The following is a 16820-nucleotide window of genomic DNA, read 5'->3' as shown; positions in this document are numbered from 1 at the left end:
ACTGTATCGACTGTAGCATGCTAACCTATGAAAAAAAAAGAACCAAAAAAAAAGAAAAGAAGAAGCTTTATTTTACTGTCAGACATTGAACACATCGTCTTTGTTTTAGCAAGAACTCAAAAAAAAACAAAAATGCTTTTTTTGCCATTTATATTTTGTAATAAAAAAGTTTGAAGTAAAAAATGTTTATTGTATTTATTATAAATCTGAAATACAACTTCATGTGGCTGCCATGTTTTCCATTTTTAACCCTTCTGTTGTCCTCAGGTCAAGGAAGGAAGGAAGGAAAGGAGTAAGGAGTAAGGAGGGAGGGAGGAAGGAAGGAAGGAGAGAAGGAAGGGAGGAAGGAAAGGAGGGAGGGAGGAAAGAAAGGAGTAAGGAGGGAGGTTGTCTTCAGGTCAAGAAAGGAAGGAAAGAAGGAAGGAAGGAAGGAAGGAAAGGAGCAAGGAGGGAGGGAGGAAGGAAAGGAGTAGGAGGGAGGGAGGGAGTAAGGGGGGGAGGGAGGAAGGAAAGAAGGAAGGAAAAGAGGAGGGAGGGAGGAAGGAAAGAAGGAAAGAAAGGAGTAAGGAGAGAGGGAGGAAGGAAGGAAATATGGATGGAAGCATGGAAGGAAGTGAGGAAAGAAGTATAGAAGGAGGGGAAGAACAAAGGAAAAATTAAAGAAGGAGGAAGGAAGGAAGGAAGGAAGGAAGGAAAGAAGGAACAGTCAAAAGAGACGGGGTCAATTTGACCCGGGAGGACGACAGGAAGGTTAAGTCTAAACATTTTAACACTTGTTGTGATTATGTTTTGATGCTATTACTCGAGCTGAGGAACAACTGCATCATCTAACTTTTGAATTTAAATACCTGCAGCACTGTGAAGCATCTCTAGTCTTGCTTTTGAGTTCTGCAGATTTGCTTTGATCTACAAATTAATGTTTTATGACATATTGTAAAAAAAACAAACAAAGAGGGATTAAACTGAACCTGAAACACACACACACACACACACACACACACACACACACACACTGACGCATCCACAGTTTGGATTCAGTCATTAAAAACTAAAAAGCCTGGAGGCCATTTTCACTTCCTGTGTTTGTTTCAGCTACTTGGAGGAAGGGAGGAAGAAAGCAAGGAAGGAATGGAGGAAGGAGGAAGGGAGGAAAAAAGGAAGGAAGGAATGGAGGAAAAGAGGAAGGGAGGAAGGAGAGAAGGAAGGAAAGGAGGAAGAAGGAATGGAGGAAAAGAGGAAGGGAGGAAGGAGAGAAGGAAGGAAAGGAGGAAGAAGGAATGGAGGAAAAGAGGAAGGGAGGAAGGAGAGAAGGAAGGAAAGGAGTAAGGAGAGAAGGAAGGGTGGAGGGAAGGAAGGGAGGAAAAAAGGAAGGAAGGAAGGATGAGAAACCATCAGCTGTCAAACCTTCTCGTGTATTTGAGGAACATTTTGTCTGATGGTGTTTCTGCAGGAAGAAAATATTAGTATTCATATCAGAGTTCATGGAAATCAAGCCTTTGTTTTTGAGATATTTGACCTGATGGAAGCATGAAAGAAAAGTCCTGATTGTTCACCATCATCATCATCAGAGATCAAACATGATGACAAAGACACAGGACCAGGTGATGACGAGGGCCAGGAACCCTAACCCTCCCTTCCTTCTTTCCTTTCCTTTCCTATCCTCCCTCCTTTCCTTCCTTCCCTCCTTCCTTCCTCCCTTTCTTCTTCCTTCCATCCTTCCTTCCTTCCTCCCTCCCTACCTCCCCAGAAGAGCAACAGCACACACCCCCCCTCCTCCGTTTACCTGACAGCGTCTTGTAGCCTCCTTTCCTTCCCTCCTTCCTGTCCTTCCTTCTTCCATCCTTCCTTCCTTTCTTTCTTTCCTTCCCTCCCTCCTTTCCTTCCTTCCTTCTCTCCCTCTTTCCTCCCTCCGTCCCTCCCCAGAAGAGCATCAGCACACCTAACCAGATCAAACATGATGACAAAGACACAGGACCTTCCTTCCTCCCTTCCTTCCTTCCTTCCTTCCTTCCCTCCTTCCTCCCTCCCTCCCTCCCTACCTCCCCAGAAGAGCATCACCACCCCTCCTAGATTTACCTGACAGCGTTTTGTAGTCCAGCAGATCAAACATGACATCCTATTTGCAGGTATTTTGGGGAAGGATCGTGTTAAGCCAGAGGAGTCAAACTCATTTTTATTAAAGGGCCACATACAGGACGATTTGATATCATGTGGGCCGGATCATTAAAAACATGGAAGGAAAGAAGAAGGGAAGGAAGGAAAGACAGAAGGAAGAAAGGAAGGAAAGAAGGACAGATGGAAGGAAAAAGGAAGGAAGGAAGGAAAGAAAGAAAGAAAGAAAGATAGAAAAAAAAGAAAGGGAGGAAGGACAGATGGAAGGAAGAAATGAAAAAGGAAGGGAAGGAGGGAGGAAGGAAGGAACAAAGAAATGAAAGGGGAAGAAAGGGGGAAGGACAGATGGATGGAAGGAAAAAAGGAAGGAAGGAATGAAGAAAGGAAAAAGGAAGAAAGGAAGGAAGAAAGAAAGAAAGAAAGAAAGAAAGAAATAGAGGAAGGACGGAAGGAAGAAAGGAAGGTAGGAAGGACAGATGGAAGGAAGGAAGGTAGGAAGGACAGATGGAAGGAAGGAAAAGAACGCAGGAAGGAAAGTGGGCCGGATTGGACCCCTGGGCGGGCCGGTTCTGGCCCGCGGGCCGCATGTTTGACACCCCTGTGTTAAGCAAATAAGCTAGTCACAATCAAAATCCAACTTCTGTAAATATCCCAAAATATCCTTCCTTCCTTTCCTTCCTTCCTCCCTGCCTTCTTTCTTCCCTTCCTCTTCTCCTTTCTCCCTCCCTCGTTCCTTATTTCCTCCGTCCTTCCTTCCTTTCCTTCCTTCCATCTTTCCTTCCTCCATGCCCCTTTCTTCGTCCTTCCTTCCTTCTTTCTTCCCTTCCTCCCTCCCTCCTTCTCTCTTTCCTCCTCCCTTCCTTCCTTCCTTCCTTCCTCCCTTCCTTCTTCCGTCCTTCCCTCCTTCCTTCCTTCTTTCCTTCCTTCCTCCCTTCCTTTCAATGAGTGTCCTATGAAGGGTTAATATATAAACAAGGACAAGCAAGGGAAGCCCACGTTTTTCCATTTTAACTTTTATTAAACATTCACCACACTCAATAAAATGACTTTAAAACAACACAAATCACCAAAATACGTTATTAAATATTTCTATTTACAGACGATGTGCTCGTGTATTTACAAAATCACCTACAGATTACGTCACAGATTAAAACATGCAATCAGAAGTGATAAAAACCTCACAGTGAAAAATAAAACATAAAACATGACGTCATAGTTTTATATGAGGATTAAAACCACACTGTGTCGACATTTATTTATTAAAACGTGATAAAAAAAAAAGATAAGAAGTTGCAGAATTGTTTGAGTGTTTAAACCTCCTGTTGTCCTCAGGTCAAGGAAGCACAGGAGGAAGGAAGGAGGAAAGGAGGAAAGAAGGAAGGAGGAGGGAAGGAGTAAGGAGAGAAGGGAGGGGGAAAGGAAGGAAGGAAGGAAGGATGGAGGAAAAGAGGAAGGGAGGAAGGAAAGGAGTAAGGAGAGAAGGAAAGGAGTATGGAGGGATGGAGGAAGGAGAGAAGGAAGGAAGGAAGGAAGGCAGTAAGGACAGAAGGAATGAAGGAAGGAAAGGAGTGAGGAGGGATGGAGGAAAAGAGGAAGGAGAGAAGGAAGGAAGGAAGGAAGGAAGCAAAGAAAGAGGGAAGGAGGGGAAGAACGAAGGAAAAAGAAGGAGGAAAGAAGGAAGGAAGAAAGGAAGGAAGGAAAGGAGGAAGGGAGGAAAAAGGAAGGAATAAGGAAGGAAGAAAGGAAGGATGGAGGAAAAGAGGAAGGGAGGAGCAAAGAAAGAGGGAAGGAGGCGAAGAACGAAGGAAAAAGAGGAAGGAAGGAAGGAAGGGAGTAAGGAGGGATGGAGGAAAAGAGGAAGGGAGGAAGGGAGGAAGGAGAGAAGGAAGGAAGGAAGCACAGAAAGGAGGGGAAGAACGAAGGAGCACAAATTTAAAAATCAGACTTTGTTACCTGCCTTGACTTCTAAATAACCAACCAAGACCCAATCTACTAAGAGAAGGGGGAGGGGGGATATGAGGGGGGGGGGATATGAGGTGGGGAGGGGGGGCAGATCAATAATATATTATGGAGCAAAGTCTGCAAGGTGTCAAAAGTTACAGGTAACATTTTAAAAGATCGATGCGATGGCTGCAGCAGGAGATGAGTATTTATCTGTCCCTGATGATTCATGTTGACCCCGAGCAGCTCTGACTGATACCAGCGTCACAAACTACACAGAAAAAAAAGAGTAAAGCATTAACGCATTAATCTCTCTGTGTGTAAATCCCAAACTTTTAAACCATCTCACCCACCGTCTAACTTTAAAGGATATAAAGCTGAAATAAGGTAAATCATGAAACAATCAAACCCAATAATGTGTTTAAAACCATAGACTATAAAAGAAATGGACGTAACATCCGTGACGTCACCCATTGGTTTGTGGACTGCTGCTCGGAAGCCAATAGTTTCTAATCTAGGCAGCGCCATCTTGAAAATTTCAGGTGCATGCTGGGAAAAATAAAAACACGGATTCTACTTATATGGGCATGAGGCGGGGCCATGAGGCGGAGCAGGGAGGTTGCTATGGTTACGAGGACTGGATCTCGAGGACATTGGTCAATCAACCTGTCAATCAGGACGTAGCCACGCCCTAATGCATACCCTGCTTTATCGTCACATATAAAATCAGGGAGGCCAAAATGTCCCAAATGAACATCATACTGCATTGAAGAAGGCTTTAAACTAGCGATTGAGACCATAAACACATTTTGAAAACGTTTACTGAGGTTAGAAATCAAGTGAGAAGTTGGTGAATTCTCCATTGACTTGTATAGAGACGGCCGCCCCCTGGTGGCCTTTTGATAGAATGCAGCTCTAAGTTACTTCCTGGTTGGCCTCATTTCAGAGGACCAGAACTAACCCTAACCCATACATGTTCACGCCAGAATACGATCCAAAGTATTAAAGTTAACAGAGTGAACAACTTCAACACAGAATTGGGTTATAAATTATACCTTATGCTTTATAAACAGTCAAAGCAAACCGGGTCAATTTTGACCAAGGAGGACAACATTAGCTTATTACCAGATGTATATTTTTTAATCTGGGGGCTCTAGTGGAATATTTAAGCTTGATTTAAATAGAGCCTTAGATTAAAAATATAAACCTGGAAATAAGAATAATATGTCTCCTAATTTTCTATTTTTCTTATTGTTAAATCTCACAATGAGCTGAGTATTTAGTGTGTCTTATTCCTTTATGCTGTTATTGTCCAAAAACTATTAAAAACCAGAGTTTGTTCTATATGTCACTTTCTCCAGTTCAATGCAGCCATTAATAGTTTTATTGACTTTAATCCTACTCTTCTTCTTCTTTTTTTACTTTTTTAAATTTACATAACATCTTATCAGTTTGTGCATTTCTCAGCTTTATAAATCTTCTCTTTCTCTCATCTTTACGGACGGCTGTAGAAAAAAAGTACAGTAGCACAAAACAATCTATATAAGGGGCTTTAAATCCTTTACTTCTCCTCCCACCAACACAGAAGAAAGGAAAGGAGTAAGGAGGAAAAGAGGAAGGAAAGAAGGGAGGAAGGAAGGAAAGAAGGAAGGGAGGAAAGAAGGAACAGTCAAAACAGACGGGGTAGAGGAAGGAAAGGAGTAAGGAAGGAGGAGGGAGCAAAGAAAGAGGGAAGGAGGGAAAGAACAAAAAAATAAAGAAAGAAAAAGGCAGGAAGGAAGGGAGGAAGGAAAGAAGGGAGGAAGGAAGGAAGGATGTAAGGAAGGAAGGAGGAAGGAAAGAAGAATGGAAGGAGGGAAAGAACAAAGGAAAAAATAAAGAAAAAGGCAGGAAGGAAGAGAGGAAGGAAAGAAGGAACAGTCAAAACAGACGGGGTCGAGGAAGGAAAGGAGTATGGAAGGAGGAGGGAGCAAAGAAGGAGGGAAGGAGGGAAAGAACGAAGGGAAATAATAAAGAAAAAGGAAGGAAGGGAGGAAGGAAAGAAGGAAGGAAGGAATGAAAGAAGGAACAGTCAAAACAGGCGGGGTCAATTTGACGTTAGGAGGGTTAAACAAACTCTTCTTTTTCTTTTTTTTTCTTTTTTAAATTTACATAACATCTTATCAGTTTGTGCATTTCTCAGCTTTATAATTCTTCTCTTTACGGACGGCATCTATATAAGGGGCTTTAAATCCTTTACTTCTCCTCCCACCAACACAGAATACAATGCTCCATCCACTGAGCGATACATGGGCAGATATATTTACACACAATACACTGACAATGTTTCTCTCCATCTGGGCTACCGAGGGATAAAAACACAGATAGATGACGTATAGAAACATTTTTTATTATCTTTAGAGGTTGTGTTTGTTTCTTCTAGAAGGATTATGGTATAAAACCTCTATTTCCGTCTCTCTCTCTCTCTCTCTCTCTCTCTCTCTCTCTCTCTCTCTCTCTCTCTCAGGACTGTGTGGACTTTTTGAGAAAAGAGCAAAAAAGCAAAAAATTCTTCCTCCTTTCCTTCCTTCTTTCCTCCTTTCCATCCTTCCTCCCTCCCTCCTTTCCTTCCTTCTTCCTTCCTCCCTCCCTCCTTTCCTTCCTTCCTTCCTTCCTCCCTCCCTCCTTTCCTTCCTTCCTTCCTCCCTCCCTCCTTTCCTTCCTTTCCTTCCTTCCTCCCTCCTTTCCTTCCTTCCTTCCATCCCCCCTCCTTTCCGTTCTTCCTTCCTCCCTCCCTCCTTTCCTTCCTTCCTTCCATCCTTCCCCTTTCCTTTCTTCTTCCTCCCTTCCATCCTCCCCCCTCCTTTCCTTTCTTCTTCCTCCCTTCCATCCTCCCTCCCTCCTTTCCTTCCTCCTTTCCTTCCTTCCTTCCTTCCTCCCTCCCTCCTTTCCTTCCATCCTTCCCCCCTCCTTTCCTTTCTTCTTCCTCCCTTCCATCCTCCCTCCCTCCTTTCCTTTCTTCTTCCTCCCTCCTTTCTTTTCCTTCTTCCTCCCTTCCATCCTTCCTCCCTCCTTTCCTTCCTTCTTCCTTCCTTCCTTCCATCCTTCCCCCCTCCCTCCTTTCCTTCCTTCTTCCTTCCTCCCTTCCATCTACCGAGGGATAAAAACACAGATAGATGACGTATAGAAACATTTTTTATTATCTTTAGAGGTTGTGTTTGTTTCTCTTTATTTCTTCTGGAAGGATTATGGTATAAAACCTCTATTTCCGTCTCTCTCTCTCCTCAGGACTGCGTGGACCTTTTGAGAAAAGAGCAAAACAGCAAAAAAAAAAGAGAATGAATATCGTGAGATCAGTGTCATCATCCCACGTCTAACACAATTAAAACAATCGAGCCCCCGTTGACTCTCCCCAGCTGCTCGGTGCCTTGATGTCCTCGCAGCACGGAGGAGGAAGAGGAGGAGGAAGAGGAGGAGGAGGAGGATGCTGCTGCCTTTTGACTGAGTCAGCATGAATACACAGCGATGCTCTGGATGGATGGATGGAGGGGAATCCTTCGCTACCTGCAGCGCTAACTAGATGATTTCACATATTGAGACACAGGGAGCTGCTGCTGCTGCTGCTGCACATTCACAGAAGTTATAATTCATCAGCAGAGCCTTTCCTTCCTTCCTTCTTCCTCCCTTCCTTCCTTCCTCCCTCCTTTCCTTTCTTCTTCCTCCCTTCCTTCCTCCTTCCTTTCCTTTCTTCTTCCTCCCTTCCTTCCTTTCTTCTTCCTCCCTTCCTTCCTGCCTCCTTTCCTTCCTTCTTCCTCCCTTCCTTCCTCCCTCCTTTCCTTCCTTCTTCCTTCCTCCCTTCCATCCTTCCTCCCTCCTTTCCTTCCTTCTTCCTCCCTTCCATCCTTCCTCCCTCCCTCCTTTCCTTCCTTCTTCCTTCCTCCCTTCCATCCTTCCTCCCTCCTTTCCTTCCTTCTTCCTTCCTCCCTTCCATCCTTCCTCCCTTCCTTCCTCCCTCCCTCCCTTCTTTCCTTCCTTCCTTGACTCGAGGACAACAGGAGGGTTAAAGATGTTTTTTTCTGCAGCGCTAACTAGATGATTTCACATATTTCCTCCTCTGTAGGAGACACAGAGAGCTGCTGCTGCTGCACATTTACAAAAGTTATAATTCATCAGCAGAGCCTTTCCTTCCTTCTTCCTCCCTTCTTTCCTTTCTTCTTCCTCCCTTCCTTCCTTTCTTCTTCCTCCCTTCCTTCCTGCCTCCTTTCCTTCCTTCTCCCTTCTATCCTTCCCCCCTCCTTTCCTTCCTTCTTCCTTCCTTGCTTCCATCCTTCCTCCCTCCCTCCTTTCCTTCCTTCTTCCTTCCTTCCTTCCTCCCTTCCTTCCTCCCTCCCTCCTTTCCTTCCTTCCTCCCTCCCTCCTTTCCTTCCTTCCTTGACTCGAGGACAACAGGAGGGTTAAAGATGTTTTTTTCTGCAGCGCTAAGTAGATGATTTCACATATTTCCTCCTCTGTAGGAGACACAGAGAGCTGCTGCTGCTGCTGCTGCACATTCACAGAAGTTATAATTCATCAGCAGAGCAACAAAGGCTCTGTTGGTGCTTCTCCAAACCTCATGCTGTCTCAATATTGTGAGGGATAGTTCAACATGTTGGCGAATTTGCCTACTGCCATAAGCAGTATAGGTTCATTACTTTAATTATCGGTGCATGTTGTTTTAACCCTTTATAGGACACTCATTGAAAGGAAGGGAGGAAGGAAGGGAGGAAGGAATGATGGAAGGAAGGAAGGAAGGAAGGAATGATGGAAGGAAGGAAGGGAAGGAGGGAGGAAGGAAAAGAAGGAAGGAAGGACGGAGGAAAGAAGGAAGGAAGGAAGGTAGGGGGGAGGAAAGAAAGAGAGAAGGAGGGAGGGAGGAAGGGAAGAAAGAAGGAAGGAAGGAAGAAGAAAGGGGGATGGAGGAAGGAAAGAAGGAAGGGAGGAGAGAAGGAGGAAGAACAGATGGAAGGAAGGAAAGGAAGGAAGGAAGGACGGAGGAAGGAAAGAAGGAAGGGAGGAGAGAAGGAGGGAGGGAGGATATTGCCCAATAAAGGGTTGAGATCCGCAGGGCAGAGACGCGAGCTGCTCAGTGAACAGTGTGTTAAATATTTGTATTTCTGTTGTGTTCTTATTTTGTGAAGCACTTTGTGTTGCGTTTAATGACTGTAAACCGTCTTGTGAACCATCTGACAGTTAAATTTGGATTTTCAAATATTAAAAATTGGCATTGTCAAATGCTTACAATTTATGTGTGTGAAAGTATCTGCAGTTGGACATGGGCATGAAATTAGTTTAAAGTGGCATGAATGAGGAGGGAGGGATGAAAAGAGGAAGGAAGGAAAGAAGGAAGGAAGGAAGTGAAGAAGTATGGAAGGAGGGGAAGAACGAAGGAAAAATTAAAGAGGGAGAAAGGAAGGAAGGAAGGACAGAAGGAATGAGGAAGGAAAGGAGTAAGGAGGGAGGGAGGAAACGAGGAACGAAGTAAGGAGAGAAGGGAGGAAGGATGGGAGGAAGGATGGAAGGAACGAAGGAAGGAAGGAAGGAAGGAATGAATGAGGAAGGAAAGGAGTAAGAAGGGAGGGAGGGATGAAAAGAGGAAGGAAGTGGGGAAGTAGTATATATGGAAGGAGGGGAAGAACAAAGGAAAAATTAAAGAAAGAGGGAGGAAGGAAGGAAAGAATGAAGGAAGGAAGGAAGGAATGAAGGAATGAAGAAAGAAGGAATGAAGGAAAGAAGGAAGGAAAGAAGGTACAGTCAAAAGAGATGGGGTCAATTTGACCCAGGAGGACGACAGGAGGGTTAAGGAGAAAAAATTCGAGTGCAGATTATTTAGCCTCCTATATAGATATTTAATATATCTGTACACAGACAGTGAGACAAATCCAGGTAGTTAGTAGCCAAGACAGCTGATAGTAACCCTTCATGTGATGTATAGTCATTAAATAATGTTAAAAAATATGTTAAAAGTAACCTCGACATCCAAAAAAACTACAACAACATGTTTTTATCCGCAAACCACCAAAATAAATCTCATCTGTAAACAGCAGAGATGCTCCTGAAGATGCTTTTAGGTGTTCTCCTCCTAAAACATCTAAAGTTCAGACTGGAGTCTGGACAACGTCAACCTCAGTGACCTTTGACCTCTCACTCCCAGCTGCTGACAGAGGTTAAGTGAGTCTCATTTCTTATTCTTATTATCAGCAGTGAAGGTCTCTGGACCCTCGAGGGTTTCTCAGTCAGGGTCAAACTCGGATGTGTGACAGGAATGAGCTCAGGATGATTTTTCTCACTCTCACAATAAGAGACACGATGACCTGAACACAGCTCCGCTCTGATCCCTCCAACGTTTGTGTCGAGGATTTTTGGGGAGTTTTATAAACCAAAATTAAACACTGCAGCACTTTGGACTAGGAAAACACTGATTCATTGATAGAGATCAACAGGGGAGATTCAGAGGAGCAAGAAATACAAGATTTACTTATTTCCATACTCAGGAAGAAACTAGATATTGTTTCTGATTAGTTCCAGTCAGTGAAAGTAGAGAAAAGTTTCCTCCTTTCAAAAATAACCTTTAAAAGGTCAGACTCTGAAAAACAAAAAACAAAAAAAAAAAGAAAACAAAAAAAAAACAACGAACTGTACCTCTGTTTAGGTTTTAATATCTGGAGCAGAAGTCCAGCTCTGAATCTTCTTCTGGATCTTCGTCTCTGTTGTTCCCCAAACCTGAAGATGACACACAGACACAAAGACATTTTACAATAAAACACCAAGTTCAAATCTTCACTTTCACCCTAAATAGGAGGGAAGTCCCCATGATGATGTGCACGGCCTTGTGTCCCCACCATGTCATTAAAATAAGAACTCTCTCTCACACACACACACACACACACACACACACACACACACACAAAGACATTTTACAATAAAACACCAAGTTCAAATCTTCACTTTCACCCTAAATAGGAGGGAAGTCCCCATGATGATGCGCACGGCCTTGTGTCCCCACCATGTCATTAAAACAAGAACATACACACTCTTACTCTCAACACTGTATTTAAACATGTTTTTGACTTTTAGAAGAGTTCTTAGAGCTGCTTCACATCTGACGTCTAATATTCTTACTTTTAAGGACTTTTTAAGCTGTTATTATTATTATATTATTTTATTCCTCCACCTACCTTCCTCCCTTCTTTCCTTCCTCCCTTCTTTCCTTCCTCCCTCCCTTCCTTCTTCCCCCCTTCCTCCCTCCCTTCCTCGCTCCTTTCCTCCCTCCCTCCTTTCCTTCCTCCCTCCCTTCCTACTTCCTTCCTCCCTCCTTTCCTTCCTTCCTCCCTCCCTTCCTTCCTCGCTCCTTTCCTTCCTCCCTCCCTTCCTTCTTCCCCCCTTCCTTCCTTTCCTTCCTTCTTTTCTTTTCTTTCCTCCCTCCTTTCCTTCCTTCATCCCGTCCTTCTTTTCTTTCCTGCCTTCCTTCCTTCCTACTTCCTCCGTCCCTCCTTTCCTTCCTTCCTCCCTTCCTACTTCCTCCCTCCCTCCTTTCCTTCCTTCCTCCCTTCCTTCCTTTCCTTCCTCCCTTCCTCCCTCTTCCTCCCCCCTTTCCTTCCTCCCTCCTTTCCTTCTTTTCTTTCCTCCCTTCCTTCTTTTGTTTCCTCCCTTCCTCCCTCCTTTCCTTCCTTCCTCCCATCCTTCTTTTCTTTCCTGCCTTCCTTCCTTCCTACTTCCTCCCTCCCTCCCTCCTTTCCTTCCTCCCTCCCTCCCCTTCTTCCCTCCTTCCTTTCCTTCCTCCCTTCCATCTTTTCTTTCCCCCTTCCTTCCTTTCCTTCCTCCATTTTACTCTCAACACTGTATTTAAACATGTTTTTGACTTTTAGAAGCGTTCGTAGAGCTGCTTTACATCTGACGTCTAATATTCTTACTTTTAAGGACTTTTTAAAGCTGTTATTATTATTTTAAACAACCTGAATAAACTCCTTAAAAATGGAAGAAATGAAACACAAAATATAATCAAACAGGTGGAGAAAAAAGGAAAAGAAACATCAGCAGTGTTGCAGCTACAGTATTGACCAACTGATTTATTGATTCCTGACTAATCAATCCATCAACTAGTCCAACATAATAATCAATAACTATAATTACTGCCACCTAAACCCAAACAGGCGTCTCTGATCTGATGTAATATTATTTTAACCCTCGTGTCGTCCTCCCGGGTCAAATTGACCCCGTCTTATTCTTTTTTCCTCCCTTCCTTCCTTCCGTCTGTACTTCTTCCATCCCTCCTTCTTTCCTTCCTTCTTTACTTTCCTCCCTTCCTTCCTTCCTCCCTTCCTTCTTTCCTCCCTCCCTCCTTCTCTTTTTCTTTCCTCTGTCCTTATTTCCTACCTTCCTTCCTTTCCTCCCTTCTTCCTTCTTTCCTTTCCTCTCTTCCTTCCTTCCTCCCTCCTTATTCCTTCCTCCCTTCCTTCTTTCCTCCCTCCCTCCTTCTCTCTTTCTTTCCTCTGTCCTTATTTCCTACTTTCCTTCCTTTCCTCCCTTCTTCCTTCTTTCCTTTCCTCCCTTCCTTCCTCCCTCCTTTCCTTCCTTCTTCCTTCCTTCCTTCCTCCCTCCTTTCCTTCCTTCTTTCCTTTCCTTTCCTCCCTTCTTACTTCCTTCCTCCCTCCTTTCCTTTCCTCCCTTCCTTCCTTCCTCCCTCCTTATTCCTTCCTCCCTTCCTTCTTTCCTCCCTCCCTCCTTCTCTCTTTCTTTCCTCTGTCCTTATTTCCTACCTTCCTTCCTTTCCTCCCTTCTTCCTTTCCTTTCCTTTCCTTTCCTCCCTTCCTTCCTTCCTCCCTCCTTTCTTCCTTCCTCCCTCCTTTCCTTCCTTCTTCCTTCCTTCCTCCCTCCTTTCCTTCCTTCTTTCCTTCCTCCCTCCTTCTCTCTTTCTTTCCTCTGTCCTTATTTCCTACCTTCCTTCCTTTCCTCCCTTGTTCCTTCTTTCCTTTCCTCCCTTCCTTCCTTCCTCCCTCCTTCCTTCCTTCCTCCCTCCTTTCCTTCCTTCTTCCTTCCTTCCTTCCTCCCTCCTTTCCTTCCTTCTTTCCTTTCCTTTCCTTTCCTCCCTTCTTACTTCCTTCCTCCCTTCCTCCCTTCCTTCCTTCCTTCCTTGACTCGAGGACAACAGGAGGGTTAAAGTAGTTATTGATGTTTTATAATCTTCGTACCGGAGCAGAACTCGATGTTGCTCAGCATGACGGCGAGCTCGTCCGTATCGACCACAAAGTGACTCATGTCCTCGTAACCGAGCTCCGGACGCTCCGCACTCGAGGCTCCGGCTGTCACCGACATCCTGTTAAAAAAAAAAACCCAAAAAACATTTTATTATAAATCCCAATTTTAGCTGTTTTTAAAATGACATGACATTCATGTTAAAGCAATTCAGCGACGTCCAAATGCAGTTTGAAGAAGTGAATTTTAACCCTCCTGTTGTCCTCGAGTCAAGGAAGGAAGGGAGGAAGAAGGAAGGAAAGGAGAGAAGGGAGGAAGGAAGGACGGAAAGGAAAGGAGGGAGGGAGGAAGGAAGAAGGACAGAGGAAGGAAGGAAGGGAGGAAGGTAGGGGGAGGAAAGAAAGGGAGGAAGAAGGAAGGAAAGGAAAAGTAAGGAAAGGAGGGAGGGAGGAAGGAAGGAAGGAAAGCAGGGATAAAAGAAGGAAAGAGGGAAGGAAGGAAGGAAGGAAAGGAGGGAGGAAGGAAGGAAGGAAGGAAGGAAGGAAGGAAGGAGGGAAGGAGAAAGGAGAAGGAAGGAGAAAGGGGGATGGAGGAAGGAAAGAAGGAAGAGAGGAAAGAGAGAAGGAGGGAGGAAGGAAGGAAGAGAGGAAGGAAGGAAGGAAGGAAGAAGGAAGGAAGGAAGGAAGGAAGGAAGGAAGGAACATATTTCTTTATATATAAATTCACTTATAGTTGATGTTTTACTTTGAAATGAATCATCAGTTTGTTAAAAAGCCTTTGTGATCCACATTTAGCTGATGGGACATGTTTAAAAGCATCACACACACACACACACACACACACACACACACACACACACACACACACACACACACACACACACACACACACACACACACACACACACACACACCTGACTCATTATAGGTTAAAAAGCCTCCAATCTGCGACTATAGTACATCGATACATTCAACTATAAATATTTAATCAGGTAAACTTCCATTTCAGAGGTTATTGATGTTGATTAAAGGCCAATATTGGTTCAACACACACACACACACACACACACACACACACACACACACACACACACACACACACACACACACACACACACACACACACACACACACAAAGGTTTACTTAAGTCACTTTTGGGGTATTTACATAGACTTGCATTCATTTCCTGGAGACCTAATTTAAACATAATCAGTAGTTATATAAGCCTTCCCCAATTAGCTGGTCTTCAGTACACACACACACACACACACACACACACACACACACACACACACACACACACACAGAGGGATCTCCAGTAATCCCCATGTGGCCGTCCAGTGACGACAGCGAGGCCGATTTGTTTGGTTGTTCGATCTCCAGGCCTCAGCTGGATCGTTACGGCTCATGTTTAACACTGAATTCTAGTTTCCAGCTTTATTCTGGATTTAGTTTGTTTGTTCATATTTATCCTCACAAGCCAAACGCTTCCTGAACATGTCCTGATGGTTTATTCATTTAAGAAGATAAATACAGTTAAAGGAGCAGTGAGGAAAGGAGGGAGGAAGGAAAGAAGAAGGAAGGAAAGGAGGGAGGGAGAAAGAAGGAAGGAAGGAAGGAAGGACATGAGGGAGGGAAGGATGGAGGGAGGGAGGAAAGGAGGGAGGAAGGAAAGAAGAAGGGAGGAAGGAAGGATGGAGGAAAGAAGGAAGGCAGGAGGGAGGGAGAAAGGAAAAGAAGAAGGGAGGAAGAAAGGGGATGGAGGAAGGAAAGAAGGAAGGGAAAGAAAGAGAGGAGTGAGTGAGGAAAGAAGGAAGGGAGGAAGAAAGGGAGGCGGGAGGGAGGGAGGGAAGGAAAGAAGGAAGGGAGGAACCTTACCCCCTTCCTTCTTTCCTCACTCACTCCTCTCTTTTTTCCCTCCCGTCCTTCTCTCCTTCCCTCCCTCCCTTCCCCCTACCTTCCTCCCTCCTTTCCTTCCTTCCTTCCCTCCTCCCTCCTTCCTTCCTTGACTCGAGGACAACAGGAGGGTTATATTTGACCTCATGCAGAATCAAAGCTTCACCTTAAAAAACACACTTTACTTACTTTTCCAGTATGTCTGTGGCGCTCTGCGAAAGAAGAAGAGAGAGAGGGAAGAAAAGGAGGAGAGGAGACAGAGTTAATCACATTGTGGTTCAGTTTTCAGTGCCAACAACATCTGTCAGAGGTATTTATCAAACAAGCACGCCGCCGCCGCCGCCGTCGTCGTCGTCTCCGTCGCAGAATAAAAAAAATAAAAAAACAGGATTTGAAGAAACGACGGCGGCTGCCAGAACGGCCTCGTGCTGTTTACTATCTGCTTCCTCCGACTCTATCTGCTCCAACACCTGCTGAGGCTCCACATAAAACACTGACACCTGAGGCTCACACTATGTCACACACACACCACACACCACACACACACAGAGAGACACACACACACACACACACACACACACACACACACAGACACACACACACACACAGAGAGAGAGAAAGAGAGAGAGACACACACACACACACACACACACACACACACACAGACACACACACACACACACACACACAGAGAGACACACACACACACACACACCACACAACAGAGAAAGAGAGAGAGAGACACACACACACAGAGAGAAAGAGAGAGAGCGAGACACACACACACACACACACACACACACACACACACACACACACACACACACACACACACACACACACACACACACACACACACACACACTTGACTCTCAGAGGAGACGGAGTGACGCAGAGACTCGTTGCATCAGCTGTAAAGAAGCTGAATTTAGTAACAACCTGATGACAAGTTTTACTGACTGTTTAACTTTTATTCAAGTTTTTATCTTAAAGGGCGAGTTCACAGTTTTTCCAAGTCTGAACTGAATGGAGGACAGAAGAAAGGAGGGAGGGAGGGAGGAAGGAAGGGAGGAAGAAGGAAGGAAGGGAGAAAGAAGGAAGGAAAGGAGAAAGGAAAAGAGGAAGGGAGGAAGGAAGGGAGAAAGAAGGAAGGAAAGGAGGAAGGTAGGAGGAAGAAGGAATGAAGGGAGAAAGAAGGAAGGGAAGGAAGAAGGAAGGAAGGAAAGAAGAAGGAAGAAAATGAGGAAGAAGAAGGAAAGGAGGAAGGTAGGGAGGAAGAAGGAAGGAAAGGAGGAAGAAGGAAGGAAAGGAGGAAGGTAGGGAGGAAGAAGGAAAGGAGGAAGGAGGGAAGGAAGGAAGAAGGGAAGGGAAAGGAGGAAGGAAGGAAAGGAGGAAGAAGGAAGGAAAGGAGGGTGGAAGGAAGGACGGAAAGAAGGAAGGAAAGGAGGAAGAAGGAAGGAAGGAAGGATGGAAAGAAGGAAGGAAAGGAGGAAGAAGGAAGGAAGGAAGGAAGGAGGGAAGGAAGGGAGGAAAGAACGGAGGAAGGAAGGGAGGAAAGCATGGAGGAAATAAGGAAGGAAGGGAGAAAGAGGGAAAGAAAGGAGGAAGGAAAGAAGGACAGAGTAAAGAAGGTAGGAAGATAGGAAGGAAGAAAGGGGGGT

At 44.7% G+C, this 16820-nt stretch overlaps 2 protein-coding genes across 3 annotated transcripts in view; one reads left to right on the top strand and one right to left on the bottom strand.

The window, feature by feature from the left end:
- The window catches only part of mpv17 (mitochondrial inner membrane protein MPV17), a 30594-nt gene extending 22996 nt beyond the window's left edge, over positions 1-7598 (top strand). For both annotated transcript variants that reach the window (XR_008323294.1, XR_008323295.1), the window contains exon 9: positions 7321-7598. The gene's annotated coding sequence lies outside the window, so the exon portion shown is untranslated. The remainder of the gene's footprint in view (positions 1-7320) is intronic.
- A 3125-nt stretch (positions 7599-10723) lies between these two features.
- The window catches only part of trim54 (tripartite motif containing 54), a 21693-nt gene continuing 15596 nt past the window's right edge, over positions 10724-16820 (bottom strand). Inside the window, 3 exon segments of the mRNA XM_053337447.1 lie at positions 10724-10791; positions 13260-13384; positions 15349-15371. Coding sequence (XP_053193422.1) covers positions 10724-10791; positions 13260-13384; positions 15349-15371 — 216 coding nt within the window.

The sequence above is a fragment of the Scomber japonicus genome, chromosome 17, assembly GCF_027409825.1.
Source record: "Scomber japonicus isolate fScoJap1 chromosome 17, fScoJap1.pri, whole genome shotgun sequence".
Classification (NCBI taxonomy): Eukaryota; Metazoa; Chordata; class Actinopteri; order Scombriformes; family Scombridae; genus Scomber; species Scomber japonicus.
Note: the sequence above shows the minus strand (reverse complement) of the source record. Positions and strands in the feature narration are given on the sequence as shown.